The following is a 19,665-nucleotide window of genomic DNA, read 5'->3' as shown; positions in this document are numbered from 1 at the left end:
TTTCCAGGAATTCTTTCCGGAGGGGGGGGGGGTTGTGCGTATAACGGCTAACTTTGGCAACTGGTGGTCGCTGTGAAGGCGTGTAAATATTTTAGTATCACCTGAAAATTTGAAACATGAAAAAATTTCGGGCGGGTGGGGGAGGGTCAGAACCCCTTCCCCCCCTAGTTACAGCCCTGGACGTAGGAGGCAAGAGACGGTCTGCAGCCCGCCTGTCCACTCGATGAGCGTTTTAAAACTTCCCGCGAAAGCCAATAACGAAACACCGCGCTTCAGGAGCACGACAACAGGTGTCTCTGCCTGTCATTCCCGCAAACCGACCACACTCGCAGCACGTGCTGCCATCTGACGCGCTTTCCCAGAGACTCGCCTTATGTCGACGTCCAATGTTCGCGTCTGACGGCAGCAGCAAGCAGCAACGGTAGGCGTGTAACGGCAGCAGCCACGGACCCGAGAACGCCAAGCGATTCACGATCGGTGAGGTGGCCGCGCGTATTCAGGCGCGCTCGCCCCCCAATGGGTCCCAGGTGATACCCGTTGCCGCTGTCGCGGTGACAGGCGAAGCCAGCCGTTGCTCGAGCCTCGCCAGCGCCTGAGGCATCTCCCGTTCCCGTCGCTTGGACTTCCCACGAGCGTATGGCTCACAACCACAAGAAGCTCGTCGAGCCGTCGTCGTTAGGCTTCGCAGTTCCCGAACATCCCGTCGTGGTCGTCCAGATGACAGACCCCAACAACAGCGCATCGGTCACGTCGCAGTCGTCTTCGGTGGCCTCCCTCTCGTCGCTAGCGCAGGGCGCCGTGCAGGCGCCGCGACCCAACGACAGGACGCCTCTCCTTCGGCACACCAGGCTGTTTCGCAGCCTGAGCGGAGGCACTCAGAGTCCCCAGCAGACGACATGTCAGGCGCCGTCGACGCGACGACTCGCCACGTTTTCGGGATGTTTTACCCCTGTCTGCCTCTCCATGTTCAGCGCGATCCTGTTCCTACGGATCGGTACGTGATCACGACGAAATAGCGTTGTTCTTTTCTTTATTGTTTGGCGTCCTCCCCATCCCGCTCGTGAGCCTAGCCCCCGTCACACTTGAGAATGTATGGAGACCTCCCCTCCACTCCCGTGGTTTCTTGCTGAGAGAGCGTAGGCCCATTTACGGGGTCGGCCAGCCACACAGCGAGGAGCGAAGGGCTTTCAGGAAGTGACTCACTCGCTCGTGAGCAGCGCGTTACACTGGAACCGTTTCTTCGATTCAGAATGACAGACAGGACAGCCCGTTTAGCTCGTGTGAAGCCCAACGAGAAGGGCAGGCCACATTTCCGAAAGATGGATGCGTATATGTTGCCACTGCTCACGCAGAAAGCGGAGGAGCGCACGCGGCGCTACTTTGAGCGCACCTGTGCGTCTTGTCAGACGGCGAGGCGAAACAATTAGTAGTTTGTAAAGTAGCCAGCATTATGTGCGACAGCGGGCAGCTGACAGCTTTTGTCGGAGGTCGTGCTTGCCTAATCAGCGATGCGATTGAATTTAAAATGAACATTCTTTTGGTGCTTTCCGCCGCCGCCAACCGGAATACGTAGAAATGTTCGAAATAAAGAGAGCTAGACAGAGATGCCCTTGTTTCCAACAAGGAAATGGTAGTGTGTGCGTTAAAAGTGGTGCGCGTGGCGGTGATGCCACGAATGAATGGGGCGGATGTCGCGGCTAATGTAATCAGCAGGCCGCGGCTGGAAGTCTGCGCGGAAAAAGAAAAAAAAAAAAAAGGAAGGGCGACCGAGGCCACGCGCATGGGGCGACCCTCGCTAGAGTTATCTCTTTTGCGCCGTAATCGCTTTCGCTCGCGTCGGCGTGACGTAACTGCACGCCGCGAACAGCTGTGCTCGGGCAGGTTGGCGGTTAACTTTTGCATGGGGGTGAAAACGAGTTTTGCGTCGCGAATGCCTCCGCCCTTGCGGTTGTGGGTGAAACATAGTGAGGTGTTATTAGACTCGCGCAACTTTAACCGCTGCACGCCCTGTGTGTCACTCGCTAGGCGCTCGCCGAGCTGCAACTGCCAATGCAACTGTCGTAAAGCTGCAGCTACCAATGTGTATTGTGTCTTATCTCCCACCCAGTGCTGCACATTATCATGAGCAATTATAACGATGAAGTGCGCCTGCTCTGGAGGTTTCTCTTCTAAGGCGAAAGTCTTAGATGCCTCATCGAACGACCGTCGGCGTCAACACGAGTAATGCAATAATAAAAATAATTTGATGACGTCATCATGACATCACAGGTCGCCATATATTGTGGCGTCATCGTGCCGTCACTCTGACGTCATCGCATCGCATCACCGCATGATGAAAGGTGGGAAGATCCCGGAGGCAGCGCAAAAGTACGTTGGTCGCAGTAAACTACCGGGCGGGAAGAGGTTTGGGGGGGGGGGGGGGGGAATCAATACAGTCGACTTAGAAGAAAAAGTTGACTTTTGCCTCCGAGTCATCTTAGGGCATAAGGGACCATGTGACTTTTTCTTTCTTTCTTTTATAAAACTTCCATGAGCAACTTGTGTGTGTGTGTGCAAACATTTGATTAAACATACGTGAACAGCATTAAGTTCACTTTTGCATGCATACTTGGTATCACATTTTTTAAAATTTTTCTTATCTGGAGTTTTGTTTCGAACTAAGTAACTTAGTTCAGGCATGAACTTCCTTGCCTCTTTGTTCTTATGTGCCATAGGTCATTCGCCTCATACATTGTTCAGAGATGATGTGTTGTGTTTGTAGACAGCTGGCACCTTGAATCCACTTTGACGATTCGAAATGCCGTGTGAAGGCAAAATTTTTTCCTATTCGCGATTCTTCTCAATCCGGACACACGGGCACCACACGCCCCTTTCATAGCCCACGTATGCGGAACAGTTAATTTTCGTCGTTTTTAAGTAATGCATCGGTATCGCAATGCATTTGCCGAAAGTATTGATTGATGAAACATTGATGTTTCATTCCAGTTTCATAAAAGTGTGCTTGCGTTGTCTCTATGCAGCTGTTTTTCCTTTGTCACTCATTGCCGGTGCTTTTCTGTTTTTTTCTCTTTCACAACAGGCTTTTTAATAGGTCATTCCGGTCTACTCGAGTGCCTGGTTGAAATTGTACTTGCCTACTCCATCCTTTTCTTCACCGTGTTGTCCATTTGCGCAATCTCTACAAATGGTGCCGTGGAAGGGGGCGGTGCCTACTGTATCCTTTTCACACTTCTGATGCCCCGCTCTGTGAGATTTGAACAAACACACTTCTTAACGATCAGCCGCACTGAAGTGCTGCTTTTGCTTGACTAATTGTAAGTGAATTGCACATACTGTTGAAGGAGTCATTGCAAAAATGTTTTTTCCTGTTGTATGCATACAATACCTTCGTTTTGTTTCTGAAGTTGTTTGCCCACTTCTGCTTGGGTCTACCAGCCTGCAGTATCAGGAAATAAACTATGGCAATCTCGACATAATTAAGGATAGTCTTGATGAAAATCACTTGGTAAGGCAAAGTTACGTGATGCCTGAGAGACTTGCAAGCTGTAGAGGTAGACAAAGCCACACCCTCAGCTTCAATTACTAGCTTCTCTGTTTTCAATTCGTGATTTTAGTTACTTTTTGAGCTAAGCAAAGGTTAGCATGATGGGCAAAAGCTAAAATATCTGAAATGTATTTGTATGCGCGGTTGGGTGTATTCTGCCCATTAAGCATTTCATATCTGCAAAATTTTCGATTGTGTGCCTTCAGTTACACTTATACTTAACAATAACGCATTAGTTTACTCAGCCATTACATTACAAAACCCTCTTCTATATTTTGTGATGGCAGTTGCTTCTAAACTGCAGCTTACTAGAGAAAGTTAAAAAATGTTTGATAAAGTTACGTTGCATCAAATTAAGCTTTTAGACATGCTTATGAAATATTGAAAGAGAGACTGTGAAATGCATGCCACCAGTCCTTGGTTTAAAAGTGAAATTATGTGCACAATTTGTGCGTGATGTAGCGGTTGTTGTTGTTTTTACCAAAACTATTGTGCTGGAAAACATCGTGATGCTGATTACTCTTGCTAGGAAATGCTCGGGGCGTTTGCCGCCTTGTCCTCGGCCATTGTGTGATGCGCGGGCAGTTTTATCTTGCCCACTGATAAAAACAACGTATGCCTTTGTGATTGAACGCAATTGTGCGAGTGTATCACATGGCCTCAAGTAGTGGGCAAATTACCTTGTGACCAACCAGATTATAGCAGAACCTTTTACATGTGTTCAATTGTTCTGTGTCACATAGGTCATACTTTGCTTACCTTTGCATTTATATGAAATAAGAGGTAATCCAAAAGTATTTGAAAAAGTAAATGTTCAACCATTCTAGAAGCGTATAGACATTAACAAGTTGTAGTTTTCACAGAAACATGCCGAAATATCTTTAAGGTAATAGAAAGTCTTACAGGGACAGTAAAGTTTATCATTGAACGTTGATGCTGTGGCAGTCTGGCTTAAACTGTCACGCAATTAAGGCATCACCTGTCAGTTATAAATGAAAGCCTCTTGGCTGCACAACGGTTTTTATTGAAACTACATTTTCCTGTGCATTTCTGTGACAGCCGCATCTTGTGATGGTACATACTTCTTGAATGACTAAAATTGCTCAGATTCTTTTGCCTTCAGATTGCTCCGTATGTCGTCTGACTGTTTGAATTCTTCCGAGGTGTGTGTTGACAAGGTTGGGCTGTGTTTTATAAGTGACATATAAGACCTGAAAGAGAAGAGATTTAAATTCTTTAAAACCTTCGAATGTTATCAAAAAATTATGTATAAGGTGAAGAAACTGCATTTCAGTGCTGTTAGTCGGGGCTTTTGCACATCTCTTTGGAGTCTGACCATGCTTTATGAATAGCACTAAATACTTTCATTGTTTTATCTCTGAAGGTGCTTAGCCTCGGAATGATAATGCGTGAAGGTTGCAGGTCAGAATGATGCTTTATCTTTCGAGCTACCCCAGACTGAAAGCTTGCACCTTTTGACGATACGCATTGTATTTCACGAGCTGATAAGGAGATTGCAGGTAGCCTTCTTTAGTCTTCCGAGATCATTCCAAAGCAGACAGTGGGCTTGCCTGGGCTTGGAAATTGCCAATGCTGATAGATCTGGTGTCCCACTTTACGCTTTTGAATGGTTATAACTGACCACTATTTACGTTGACCCACATTGTATCTTTTTTGTGTGTGTCGGTCTCACACAAAATGGTCAGTTAAAACCATTCAAAAGTGCAAAGTGGGACACCAGATCTATCAGCATTGGCAATTTCCAAGCCCAGACAAGCCCATCTCACTGGCCTGCAATTTCGGATGCATGGAAATTTATTAGTGCAATAATATTTTTGCACAGGTTCTCATTTTTGTTTGGCTCATAACCTATTAACTTCTTTACGCTATGCAGTTCTGATAAACTTTTGGTTCACTTTATATATTTTTCATAGATTTCTCAGCATGGTAGGGCATAAGGTATGAGAAGAAGATAGAAGACTGAATAAATGCACTCACCTAGTCTACCTTGTCCCCAGTTGTCCATTTTTGCACCTGCGCATATTCAGTGCAAACCTCTGATATATACGTCTCAAAGAGACTTTTTACGTCCTTAAATGCTTTTTCAAGATTTATTGTAGATTTCTATGCATAATCCTTATGGCAGCGTAGCATTTTTGTAAAGGCAGCCTTTTGCCAAAGCTTTAGTTTGGAGCAAAGTTGGTTTCTCCTGTACAGAGACATGTGAAGTAGTGAAGGGCTTTCATTAGCCAACTGCTAAGCCAATTTCAATTATATTTGTCTTAATTGAGAGAAACTTACGAATTCTGCTGATTGTAGAAACGAAATTTTCGTTTAGGGCCTCACGTTTTCCTTTATTGTAGGAAACCACACAGCAGAAAAAAAAGTGAAGCACTAAGTTACTAGGCCCATAGCCCCACACTGATAAAAGATATTGCGGTCCTCAAGCGTGAAGGGCCGAAATACAAAAACACCCATGTGCTTAAAATTGGGGGCATGTTCAGAAACTCCAGGGAATCAAAATCGATCTATAGTACCCTACGGTTCGAGTTTGTAGTGGAGGAAAAGAAAATGCCTTGACCCTGCTTCCTCAGTCATGATCAGCAGAGCGCTGGGACCTGAGTTTGGTGGCAGTATCGGCACCTTGTTCTTCATTGCAAACATCTTCTCCAGTGCCCTGTACATCACAGGATGCGTGGAGGGTTTGGTCAACAACTTCGGGCCATCTGGTAAGTGCCATCGATAATCTGTCTCGTGGCAGCATGCTGAAGCAGAGCTGCCACGAGTTGCCGCGCCTTAAGGGGGGGACACACTGTTGTAAACGTTAATATTTTTTTTATTTCTTGATTGATTTTGGTGAAACTTGTTGAGTTTATGTATATTTGTGTGTTGATTTCAAATATACAATTATTTTTGTAGTAAAATGTGTAGTTTTTAAAATGTAGAATATATCATGTGCCTTTCGGGGAGCAAGATATTTCCTAAGCTGAGAGAGTTACAAAGTAAATCAGCATATTACAATAATCTGGAATCAAAACTGTGTGGAGTATGACAAAAATGGATGTTCTAAACCAATTTAAACAATACTTATGTTATGTTGAACATTAGCGAGTTAGTCAATGTCAAGCTGGGATTTCACTAACAAATGTTTGGCATACCAAACTTTTGTTCGAATGTGTTTAGAACCAGGGTGTCGGAACGAAATGTTTTTCGTTTCGGTTTTAGTTTCGTTCCACCGCAAAAAGTTCCGTTCCGTTTCTGTTCCGGAACGGAAAAAAAAAATGTTCCGTAACGGTTCGTAACGGTTTTTTTTTTATGGAAAAATTTGAAGTTAAGGTAATCATAACGAACATTGGATTTGTGATGTAGTTACTTGCCCTCCTCTTAGAAAAGTGGGACAAGGGTAAAATACGTTCTTCAGAGGAGCGGAAGTAACTGTACCACGAATTTCTACCACCTAGCACAAACAAGTATTAATTTCAGTCATAGTATTTATTTTCTCAAAGGACAAATACGATTTTTTTAGTGGGCTCAATGCTTTGTGTCAAGGGAGTCAGCACGATCTCAGAAGCAGCACGTCATTGAGTGTACTCTCTGATGTGCAAGACCGCTGTTCTGATAAAGAGATCGCCAGGCCTGCGCGACACACGCAGCACAGTCACAACGAAAGCTGGAAGAGCGGACTTTGTAGAGCCCGCTCGAGAGTCTCTTGGGGCAATAATACAAGTACACATGCAAGGTACCCACTACGCCATAAATCATCCCAATTCTTCTGAAGTAGAGAAGTTCCCACTATGCCATTTTTCGTCATTATTCGGAGTCTCGTGGTACACGCTGCACATCTGTAAGGCATTATGTGCACTTTGGTGGACAACTATGGCGCCAAAATCAGCTGTTGTGATCTCATAACAGCTTTCGCTGTAACAAACTTCAGCGCCGACAATGCCCTCTCTACGCTGGCCTGCGTGACAGGCGCGCAAAAATCCACTTGCGTTGATATAAACATCTCTTGTTGGCACTGTTTTCGTTTTTCGCACAATTTCAACATATCTTTGCTTTGGAATTCCTGCCTGAGGTGCGCGCTAATACCGTACCCTGAGATATGGTCACATTGCACGAGCTCAGTTGCTCCGGATTGCGAAGTTCTCTCGTGAACCGAAAAACGATTGAAAAAATTTCGTTTTCACTCCGGAACGAAATAATAGATAAAGTTTCGGTTACGTTTTCGTTCCGGTCCAAAATATCGTTTTTTTCGTTTTTCGTTTTCGGTTTTCGTTCCGTTCCGACACCCTGTTTAGAACACATTGTTTTGACATCACCACCACAGTTTTGATTCCAGATTATTGTGATATGCTGATTTACTTCGTAACTCTCTGTTTAGGAAAAATCCAGCTCCCCAAAAGGCATGAAACGTTTTGTACTTTAAAAGTTACGCAATATACTACAAAAATAATGGTATATTTTAAATCAGCACATAAATTTACATAAAATCATCAGGTTTCATCGAAATAGAACAAGAAAAAAAAAATTTGTAGTGCCATGTTCCCCCTTAAACAATTTGCTGGGTTCTTTCTTGCTTACAGTAGCAGTGTTCCTTTAGGTGCAAATAAACTTAACATGCTCCTTGCAAGACTGACGCAACTCCTTGGCGAGGAGTTGCGTCAGTCTTGTGGAGTGGTAACTTTGGTGTGGGTACTAAGTCTGCGGCAGCGAGACCTGCACTGTTGATATTCACACCTAGTTTTATTTATAAAAACACACTCATTAAATATCTGTGACAAACAGCAATCTGTCAAATCAGCTGGGTTACTTAGAGCATGTGGAGATTACTAGAATAGAGAATGGTATTGTGATCTCACTTAATTAACAAAAGAAGTGCATTAGTCTCAACTGGGTAACAACATCGGCGTGGCAATGAAGTCGCATCCATTACATCTGTTAGCAGAAATCCTGTGCTTAGTACCAGTTGTGAAAAATTACATCCACGAATTGTGCCGTAAATTCTGTTGTTTAATTTAGCCTCAACTGTATAATTAAACCTGCTAAGTAGCAATGAACACATGACATTTATTACACATGTTTCAAGAAAGTGTGCTCAGCACCAATACCAAGAATTACGTTCTCAGATTCTGTGGTGAAATGTATTGATAACGCAGTTGTGTCAGCAAAAATATCAACGCATAACAATGCTGCACTGACAGCGCAGAAAGCCGGGCAAGACATCTCCAACCTAAAGCAAGGTGGTGGGGTTTTGCATGGTCATTGCAGCGTTCCTTTTAAAGACTTATATTGCATAGAAATTCACACACGCGAATCTACAAAAACGCATAATGGAGAAACAGAGTAGACGTGCACAAGCAGAAGAAAGTGACCTTACTGTGTTTTTTGTATGGACTGTGAGTGGGACCATTCAAGATATCATAAAAATGTGCAGGTTCGTCGTCGTCTTCTCTCTCTTTTTTGGGGGGGAGGGGGGAGAGTATTGCGATATTATACTTTAGGTTGTATATGTAACCATATCTTAACAAAACCTGCTCAGTCTGTGAATGGCCAATGATTATCGTTGATCTCCTGGCTTATCAGATTTACTTTCTCACAACCAGCACTGATTAACACTAGTGAATGTCGACTATGTTTGTCTGTCTGGCTAATAAATAATTGTAAGTGGGGGATACTGTTCGCTTGTTATTGGCAAACATTGGCAAGAGTTGCCATATGTTGGCTTAAATTATGTCTAGTATTGTCAAATATTGGCTTCGGCTGTTATAATAATGGCAACATTGTCGTCATTCAATTTCAGTCCAAAAATTGAGCTCAATCAACCTGAATATTTTTCAGTGTTTCTTCACCAGGTCCAGTGATTTCTGCATTCGAATGCACATTTGGGTTTTGTGTGTAGACATGGAGTGAGCTAGTTCTCATGGGTGTGACTGTCCATCAGTGCACTCATCTGCTTCGTCTCTGCTGTAATGAAAGAACAGCATCCAGACTGCACTGTGCTTCGTCTTTTATTTAAAAACTTGGAGGACGCTTGAGCTTCGCCTTCAAGAGTAGAACGCGATAGTGTAATCGGGCCCCGTGCACATTGCCTTCACAATTGCTGGCCTTGCTTCGGTAGCCTGGCCAATGTCCGAAGCCAGGCTAGCAAGGCTAGACTGGCTTCAGACATTGGACGTTTCAAGCTATCCTAGAATGCCTACTACAAGTACAGTTAGTTGTTAACCACTCTTCCTTTTGCGAATCAGTGAAGAGCCCACTACGTGTCCGTAAGGCAACACGCGAACCTACGCAGCTGCTCACTTTGTTGATGCTTTTGCAGCTGATGATGAGTCAGTATGTCTGAGCACTTCGTAATGGGTCATACTTTAAAACACCCACTCGTTGCGCAGTTCACATATTTTGATGCCTGGCACGATTCTATGCTTCTGCCATGCAATATTACATGTGTTAAGGAGACTCCTTCCACTACATGATGTTCATATAGTGTTTTTTCCCGAAGTAGTTTTAAGCAATAGCGTGGCTTTGTAGTAGAACGCTTGCTTGCCACGCAGACAGCCTGGGTTCGATTCTCACCCAAACCCGAAAATTTTTATTATTTATTTCATCTTTTTCGATTTTTCGCTCAGGGACAAGATGATGATTTTTGGCCCACAACCAATGACGCCGACATTGATGCCGACACCAGAATTTCTGCGAAACAAGCTCTTTAATGCTATCACTTTAAAATACCTTACATGGCCTCAGATGAGGCATTGTGTAAGGGGGGCAGTACAAAAAGTGAGCATCCATTATACTTTGAATACCCAATATTAGGGATTGTCGATTAAAATTTTTAATCGATTAATTGTTAATCATTAACCGATTTAGCCTTTAATCGATTAATTGCTTTCTGTGGAAAGTTTTAATCGATTAATCGACATTTTTTATGGGTGCTTTAAAACCGATATCTCTTTGTTTGAGAGGCATCGTTCGTGCTTGATATGGACCCAAATGTTTTCATCAGACGCGCTGACCATCGAAAATTCCCGCTTTCGAAAGTGTCGACGACGGGCTTCTTGTGTCCAGTGTGCGAAAATTCCCACTTTCGCACACTGGACACAAGGGGCCCGTCGTCGGGAGATGGCTGTTTGCTAAATAGCGAGATACTGATAACTTACCTGAAGAGGCGGATTGGTGTCGTCAGGATAGGGTTCTTCAACACTGTCACCTTCGTCGTTACCACCTTTCTTTGGGAGATGGCTCTTTGGCACGTGAATAGAGTGGGCGTGCAGCTGGTGATATTTTAGAGCCTCCGTTGCTGGCTTCGAGAAGTGCTTGCCACATTTATTACACCTTGCAGTCTTCGTTTTCTCATCTTCAGCGAACAACAACCAAACTGCGCTCCTCTTCCGATTGCCCGGCATTATGACATCCCAAAAGTAGCAGTATAACCACCAATGTGTAATAATTACACAATATGACACGCAAGCAACGCAAGCCCCACGCATAGACCTTATGCAAAATCTGCTGCCATCTAGCGGCCGCCGTGCGCATTTCCGCCATGTTGAAGGTTAAGCGTGCTCCTCATGTGCACACACGGAGCGTACGTATCGACGTGTGGGGGTTGATAGGAACGGCAGTGCCAACATATTTTCGTGTGCCGTGTTGCTCACATTGAGGAAATTGGGGTGCTGAAAAAAGGTTTAAAGGAAACTAACCTCCATGTTATTAGATTTCCTCGCGGCTGACGAGAAGCGGCAGATCGTTCCGTTGCTCCGGCTACTGCTCACGACTAACGCCGTGTTTACGTTCGCCGTACTGAATAGATGCGGTATGTGATAGCATCGGCACTCATCAGAGAACACTTTTTCGTGTCATGCCGGAACAAAGCTTTCGCGCCGTGTGCTTGCAGGTACAGACAAACCGCAGTTTCGAGTACGAGCTTCAAAGATCATCGCGGCTACTCGCGTGTGTCTGTGCTGTTATTGACATTATTTTGTTTATTACACTGCTATAACAATTACATGTTAGAGAGGTCGGTCGAGTGCTTCATCGATTCTCAGCGAACAGACCGATTGTGCTGGAACGTGTTGTTTGTAGTTGGTTTTTGATTGTGGACTTTGACAAGGTAGCATTTGGTGGGATGCTTTGCGCTCGTATTGCTTCAGTATGCGTATTTTTCAAGCATTTCATGTGCTATCGCTACCAAATTCAGTGGGGCGGCCCGGATGGCCTGACCGCCCGCCTCCTACCCCCCTTCCTTTCTTTTAAAAATTTATACCCTAAGAAGAGCACGTATCAGGCTCTCCCAGAAGCTGATGCCCCTTCGAAAAAATCCTGCATCCACCCCTGTGTGCTATGAAATGCTAACAGATGCTTGTGTTTGGCACTTTTCGTGTGAAATTGAAAAAAATGCTGTTCTGGCAAATGTGTTACATTCGACCGTGGGTGCGCTACCGTTGGTTACGCTCTGAGGTGGTTTCGGAAACGTTCAGTCGGCGATGCAAAACGCCTTGCGGAAACGGGTTGAAATTGTAAGGCGCCAGTAGGCCCCGAAAGTGACGATGTGAACGCGAATATTCTTGGAGTATCGTGTTATTTATGAGCACATGTCCGCTTTGAAATGGGTCGACAGCACTTTCTTACCGTCATCGTTTTGCCTAGCCGTGTCGCGCGCCAATGCCTCCTCCCAACCATCCTACACAACACGCATGGTATTCAGATAGCTAACAACGCTCTATTCGTTACACTGAAAACAGACAAAATTTATAACCTAGAGCAAAGCTTCATTCTCAACGACGGCACGCCTACATGTGACTCGGTGACAGACTTATACCTTCTTCTCGTTGTGAGGCAGTTCTTTACACGCAATAACCGTCAACACGATAATTAGGAAATGCCGGTAATGTGTACATGCCATTACACACTCGCCTTACGTTCTTATGCCCCGGCTGCCCACTGTCGAAGCAGATACAAGTAAGAAGTTATAACAGCGACAGCGATACGATTCGCACACAAGCCTCCAACATGGCGCCAAATCAGTAGCTTCGTGAAACCTCCGACAGATGGCAGCAACTTTGCATAAGGTCTATACTCAGGCGACGCTGAACCAGTCTAAGGGAGAGGAGGTGAAGGCAGTAGCAGCAGCAGCAGTAGACTGTGAGCCAGAGCGAAGCGGGCAAGTACATTTCTGCCTCGATGGGGTGGAGCCGCCTCCTGTCCGGGCTTGAAGCGCTGTAGTGAAAGCATTGAAAGAGAGGCGATGTGCGCGGCATCTGCGTCTCAGGATAGCGCGCCTCGAAGTCATGCGCTCCGGCCAAGGGGGGAGGTTGGCAGCAGGAGTGGGAGGTGCCGTAATCGATTAATCGAATAGCTTTAATCGATTAATCGAAAGGCGGAAATCGATGACGATTAATCGATTAATTATGGACCTTTAATCGATTAATCGTTAATCGATTCTACCATCCCTACCCAATATGCACGAACAACAGCAATAGGCACCAGATTACATAATAATGAGAACTGTGGTACTAAATTAGTTCATGCAGCATCGGTAAAAAGAACACTCGTTAAATAAGGCATTTAAAAAGGAATTAATCACACGAGGTATTTTCTATCAAGTTGTGTAATCAAGCAAAATTGAACTGTTATACAGTATTACGGTTTGCAAAAAGAAAAGTGACAATACGGTGTCTCCAACTCTTCCAGGCGGCGTGGCACGCCTTCTGCCCGAGGGTTTCTGGTACAACCTGCTGTACGGCACGGGCGTCAACTTTGTCAATCTCATTGTGTGCCTGGTGGGGGCGACCATGTTCGCCAAGACGACGGTGGTCATCTTCGGCGTGGTCATTGTGTCGGCCCTCTCGGTGATGGTCAGCTTTCTGGCGCAGCCGGCCTTCGACGTCCTGCTGCCCCAGGAGAACCAGCACATGCGAGAGCTCAACATCACCCATGCGCCGTACACGGGCTTCAGCTGGGTCACCTTCACCAACAACATCTGGTGTGAGTTGCACTCCTTAATTTCATCCTGGGCTGAGGGCACAAGCGCTCGGTTGCCTGTAGCCTGTAGCTGAGTAGTTTGGTTGCCCGAGATCCAAGGGCACTTTGTACGACTTGGGCACTGTTCTACGGCTCATGGAACCCCTTTCATTCTGATACCTCCTAGGTCTATTCAATAGACTTGTTAAATGGAACCTGAAGGGACCAGGAAAATATGTTCCATTAACAGCAGTTTCATTTACTAAGAGATGAACAGGGGTGCAGGACTCGAGTCCGAAACCAGTAATATTAGAGGCAGTTGTTCCATTTAACTGGCAGTTCCATTTAAGAAATTTTCGTTTATTCAGACTTGACTGTATATCTTGAGAAAGTCTGAACGAAGCTGTGCATATTCTTTTGTTCCAAGGTATTATTAATCATACTGCTCCTGACATGGTGTACGGTATGTGTGCTCCAGAGATGCGAAGTAACATTGTTAAAGACGTCTATTTTTCCGCTAGTACTTTAATGCAAATATCAAATTCTGATAAGAATCGGCTTTGCAAGACAACTTGCAGCTCAATCCCAAGTCTGTCCTCTGCACTTTTTTGCAGGAGCTCACTGTCCACTGCTGTCACCCCTAGACAACCTTTGGGCACGGGCGCTCTCACTTGTTACAAGTTCTGTTTTTCCGATATCCTGCGAATACTTTGTTGAGTGTACTACTCTACAAACCTTACTAAACAGACTGCACTCAACAGAAATTTTTAAGATTCTGGGACCATGGCCATGTCGATAAATTGTGGAAAAAGATATTTTGTGTGCCGCGGAAATAATTTGAAATGCACTGGCGCAAAAGCTACATAAAAAAAAAATGAATAAAACATGTTCAGTGTTCAAGCTTTCGACTTCTATTCCTAATAAGTTTCACATTCAGCCATCAGTATAAATTTCACTGGTGCATTCACTAGTGTGAAAGGGGCCCTTAAAAAAAGCCTTCATAATTATTCTGATGTCTTTTGTTCACTTTCGTTGTTTTCCATAGACTTTTTGATGACATGCAACTGAATAGCACGCACAATTTTTTGAGAGGGGTAGAGTAAATGCATTCGCCATTGAAAAGAACCAGTCTCTGAGCATCAAGGCATTATCGACGCGACTGGAACCCGCACATTGTAATTTGTACTTTCTGAAGGCCTTTGTGAGTGTGTTGGCAACTTATAATGTTGTTGCGGGTACGCAAATACACGCAGCTGTTGTCTTGCACTGTGAACTGGTGTGGACATGCTTTCTTTGCATAGCTGTGTGCTCAAGATGGACGTTCCTTGCCGATACATGCAAATGCGATCGTTCGTGTCTGTCTTTGCAGCCTCATACACTGTCGACTACACCACAAAGACCGTGACCACATTCCCCATTGTGTTTGGTGTGCTCTTCAGCGGTGTGACTGGCATCATGGCTGGTGCTAACATGTCTGGTGAGTCAAATTCACTTGCATCGCTAGCACCTCCAGTTGACAGTTCTTTATCGTGAAATGCTTTCTTGAAAAATAGCACCTGAGGATAAGCATTTGGGCGAATTATGGGCACTTGATCTGTCAGTAGCGCATTTTGTTTCTACGCTTACACCATTTCATTTTACTGCATTAGACTATGGTGTTCTGCTACTGAGCTAGAGGTTGTAGGTTCAGTTGTTTTGCTTGGCTGTCGAGGCTGTATGTTGATGGAAGCAGCACGCAAAGTGCTAGCGCCAGTTTATTTAGGGGCAGTACAAGATGATGTTACTTAGAAGCACTTGCAGCTGCATTTCATGTAGTGTCCATATCTTAATGTATGTACATATCTTACACCACGTTATATGTTGTAGTATGGAGTGATTAATGATGAGTTTTCCTCTGTGCCTTCTTTGCTTCGTCTTCTGTTGGCTGTGCATGGTTGTTTTAAATATATTCTTGCTCCCGCAATAAAAAGTGTTTTGTGCTGACGTTGATTGTGCGGTTGCTAGCTGATAAACTTGAGGTTGTCCTAACTTAACGTTTATGTGAGTAAAGTTGACATGCTTGCAGGCGTGTGGTTCATGGTTAAAAGGTAAGCAAAGCTTTAACTGATGGTGGCTGATATGGTAATTCACACAGGGGAGCTGAAGGACCCAGCTAAGGCCATTCCCAGAGGTACACTGTCAGCTGTTGGCTTCACATTCGTCACATACGTCCTCCTCATGTTCCTGACAGCCGGCACCTGCTCCAGGTGGGTCACTGAATTAGTCATGGACATGCAGTATATATGCCGTAATGTATTCTGATAGATAATTTAATTCATGGTGTCTATGATGGAAAAACTTTATTTCGTCAGAAAGCAGTTGCGGACGATTCCGCGTTAGATGGCGATCAACCCAAGGTTGATGGCGACCTGTGTGGCCCACTCCACGACCCTTGTCTGGACGACTGGGTCTGAGCTGATCAACACGGCAGCTCACGGCATGCTACATTCCCACAGTATATGGTCATAACTTGCCACTGCCTGGCACCACTTGCATTGTGGCTTAATCTCCTCCGGGTATATTTTGCTCAACACGTATGGGTTGGGAAAAGATCGCGTCTGCAGTTTTCTCCAGATGCATTCCTGCGCCTTGGTCAACTGCTTGTGCGGGGGCGGATAAAGCCTCCACTCTAGTTTATAATGATTAGTGATGTCGTGAAAGGACACCTCGCGGACCTCCCCGGAACGGGCGGCTCACCTGCCCGGCTGACGAAACCTCGAGCATTCAGGTGAGCCGCCTCGTTCCCAGGGTTTCCAGAGTGTGCTGGTACCCAGACAATTTCTATTTCCTGAATTTCTCACCCCGCGGCTCGATGCAGCAGTCATGTGGCGGTGACTGATATTCTGCCCCTCGCCAGATTCTAACATCCCAATGCAATCCGGGGGGGGGGGGGGGGGGGGTGGATGTCTTTGAGAGATGACATAGTGGGGCGCTTCGGATGAATTCTAACCACCAGGGTTTCCTACATCTGTATACAAAACTGAGTAAATGAACATCTCCTGCATTTCTCCCTCCCCGCATTGAAATGTGGCCATGGTGGAAAGGAATCGAACCCACGACTCGTTGCACAGAAATGCAAGAGGTCTGATGTGTTCTGGTGTGCTCAGGTGCTGTGATAGTTTCAGTTGCGTGTGACAGAAAATAGGGACAGTTTACCTTCAAACCACCTTTTCATTGATACAGTCTCTGAATTAAGCCGCCGCGGTGACTGTAGTGCTGTGGCATCACGAATGAGGTTGCTTGCTCAATCTTTGGCTGTAGTGGCCTTGTTTTGTTTGGTAGGGCTGCAACTCAAGAATGTTAGCTTATGATGTCTTTGACTCCTGTTAAAGGAGCTATGGTGATGAGAATAATCCACAGGCCTGGCCCTTGGTACCTTGGTCACTTTGATGTTCCTCATAGCCCTTGCTTTGCCTTTTAGTGTGAAACATTTGGATTCTGTTGATCAGTCATCTCTGAATCATTACCCTATTGCCTCATTCACCGGTAATATTTCAATGAAGCTGCAAGCAGGATCATGTTCAGTTGTAGTTGGCTGCTTAGTTTGAGTACATTTCTCAACCAGTTCATTTCAGGTACAGTCAATGATGACTGAAGAGTGCACTTGGCAGATAGACTGCTGTCTGACACAAATGTAGTTCATGTAGATTTGCCAGCCTCTTACATTCGCACATTTCGTTGACATCACTGCAAAGGAAAGCTTCTTTGCATATTGTAGTTTATTGGGAACTGTGTTTAAGAACAAGTAGGAATAGAGGAATTTGATTCGGTGGAGACATCAGCAGTCATGCAAGCACTGCGGAATCAGGGCATCGACGAAGCCTATATAAACATAATGGAAGACATCTACAGCGCATCCACAGCCACTATAGTCCTTCATAAAGAAAGCGACAGAATCCCAATAAAGAAGGGCGTACGACAGGGAGACACGATCTCTCCAATGCTATTCACCGCGTGTTTACAGGAGGTTTTCAGGGCCCTAGATTGGGAAGAATTAGGGATAAGAGTTAATGGAGAGTATCTCAGTAACCTGCGATTCGCTGATGACATTGCATTGATGAGTAACGCGGGAGACGAATTACAGCTCATGATTACTGAACTGGATACGGAAAGTAGAAGAGTAGGTCTGAAAATTAATATGCATAAAACTAAAGTAATGTGGAACAATCTTGGCAGAGAACAGCGCTTTGCGATAGGTGGCGAGACGCTGGAAGTTGTAAAGGAGTACGTCTACTTAGGACAGGTAGTAACCGCGGAGCCGAACCATGAGAGTGAAATAACTAGGAGAATAAGGATGGGATGGGGCTCATTCGGCAAGCACTATCAAATCATGAATGGTAGTCTACCACTATCTCTCAAGAGGAAGGTACGTATATAACAGCTGCATCTTACCGGTACTTACCTACGGAGCAGAAGCTTGGAGACTTACAAAGAGGGTTCAACTTAAATTGAGGACGACGCAGCGAGCGATGGAAAGGAAAATGATAGGTGTAACCTTAAGAGACAGGAAGAGAGCAGAGTGGGTCAGGGAACAAACGGGGGTTAAGGATATCATAGTTGAAATTAAGAAGAAATGGATATGGGCCGGCCACGTAGCACGTCGGCAGGATAACCGGTGGTCATTAAGGGTAACTGACTGGATTCCAAGAGATGGCAAACGCGTGAGGGGGAGACAAAAAATTAGGTGGGTAGATGAGATTAAGAAGTTTGCAGGTATAACGTGGCAGCAGAAAGCACAGGACCGAGTTGATTGGCGGAACATGGGAGAGGCCTTTGCCCTGCAGTGGGCGTAGACAGGCTGATGATGATGATGATGATGAGGAATAGAGGTCGGCTCCGGTGCTGTGTCAGCGAATGAATGCGTGCCAGTTTCTTAGGTTGTTGCTTAATGCAACTGTTACTTAAGCTTCTTAGCGCTAGTATTGCTAACACTTAACTTCTTCTATTTCTGTTAAATTTTGTCACGTGCAGGTTGTTGCTGCAGAACAACGTCCTCTACATGCAGTACATAGATCTGTGGCCACCTTTTGTGGCCATCGGCATCTTCTTTGCCACCCTGTCTGCATCCCTCAGCAACCTCATCGGTGCGTCACGTGTGCTGGAGGCCCTCAGCAAAGACGAACTGTTTGGTACGTCTTGCCGAATCATCTTTCTCCCACTCATGTGGAATCATGCAGCAGTCTTCTCTTTACCAGGCTGTGTGTCACTGATACCCGACCTCAACTACTGTATTTATTCGAGTATAGGTCGATTTTTTTTCTCCGGAACTGTTAGCCATAGTCAGCTGTCGACCTGTATTTGTAACCAAAAGAACTTGACCTGTATTCGTGATCAAAGTTAGCAAAAGTACCAAAATAATAGTGTTCCACTGTCATGCCTGCTTTTTTTCAAACAGTGCCAGCTACACTGGTACATTACATAAGTGTATTTGCAATAGATTTGTACACCACGAAAATAAAATTGAAAAATAGCATTTCAACTCAAATCAAAGTGTTTCGCAGATCACTGTGGATGTTGCCTACAGTTCAGACTTGGTCACCGTAGCTGCAAATGCTGGCACACTCAGCGAAGGTTTTTTGTCGACGGATAAAGCTGTGTAAATGAGAACGGCGTCATTCACATCACCATAATAACTGTATGTGATTTCGTGGTCGCCAACGGTTTGAGACGTTATAGTATAACTAAACACATGGAGCGCGCTTGCACGACGGCTCACAAACGCAAAACTGCAAAGACAACACGATCAGACCGCGGGAAGCAATGCAGCACCTCCGATGATGATGAGCCCATGTCACTGCAACAGCACTAAACAACAAACATAAATTTCGATGGCTTTTTTTGCTAAGTGCGTCACATAAGTCATGTGTGCCATCTTCGAATAGCAAATACAGATCTCAATGGCCATGCATTTGCTCGTGGGAATCTGAAACGTCATGGGTTTCTAAAAAATATGGGTCGACCTGTACTTGAATACTTCTTTTTATTTCTCGCAGAGCACAATATATGGGGGTCAACATATATTCGTACGCGACTTGTTTTTGAGTAAATATGGTACCATTAATGACGTTCTTCATTTGTCTTTTGCTCGTTTAATATTATACGTTAAAGCCATATGCATCTCTTTC

At 45.0% G+C, this 19,665-nt stretch overlaps 1 protein-coding gene across 4 annotated transcripts in view; it reads left to right on the top strand.

The window, feature by feature from the left end:
- The first annotated feature begins 404 nt into the window (after positions 1-404).
- Positions 405-19,665, top strand: part of LOC119389889 (solute carrier family 12 member 9-like) — a 35,118-nt gene continuing 15,857 nt past the window's right edge. For 2 of the 4 annotated variants that reach the window (XM_037657305.2, XM_037657304.2), the window contains exons 1-7: positions 405-994; positions 3,080-3,214; positions 6,139-6,273; positions 13,232-13,525; positions 14,871-14,978; positions 15,636-15,747; positions 18,512-18,669. In XM_037657305.2, coding sequence (XP_037513233.1) covers positions 637-994; positions 3,080-3,214; positions 6,139-6,273; positions 13,232-13,525; positions 14,871-14,978; positions 15,636-15,747; positions 18,512-18,669 — 1,300 coding nt within the window. In that variant the 5' untranslated portion in view covers positions 405-636. The remainder of the gene's footprint in view (positions 995-3,079; positions 3,215-6,138; positions 6,274-13,231; positions 13,526-14,870; positions 14,979-15,635; positions 15,748-18,511; positions 18,670-19,665) is intronic. The other 2 variants (XM_037657307.2, XM_037657306.2) reach the window with 1 other exon arrangement.

This window comes from Rhipicephalus sanguineus, chromosome 4, assembly GCF_013339695.2.
Source record: "Rhipicephalus sanguineus isolate Rsan-2018 chromosome 4, BIME_Rsan_1.4, whole genome shotgun sequence".
NCBI lineage: Eukaryota > Metazoa > Arthropoda > Arachnida > Ixodida > Ixodidae > Rhipicephalus > Rhipicephalus sanguineus.
Note: the sequence above shows the minus strand (reverse complement) of the source record. Positions and strands in the feature narration are given on the sequence as shown.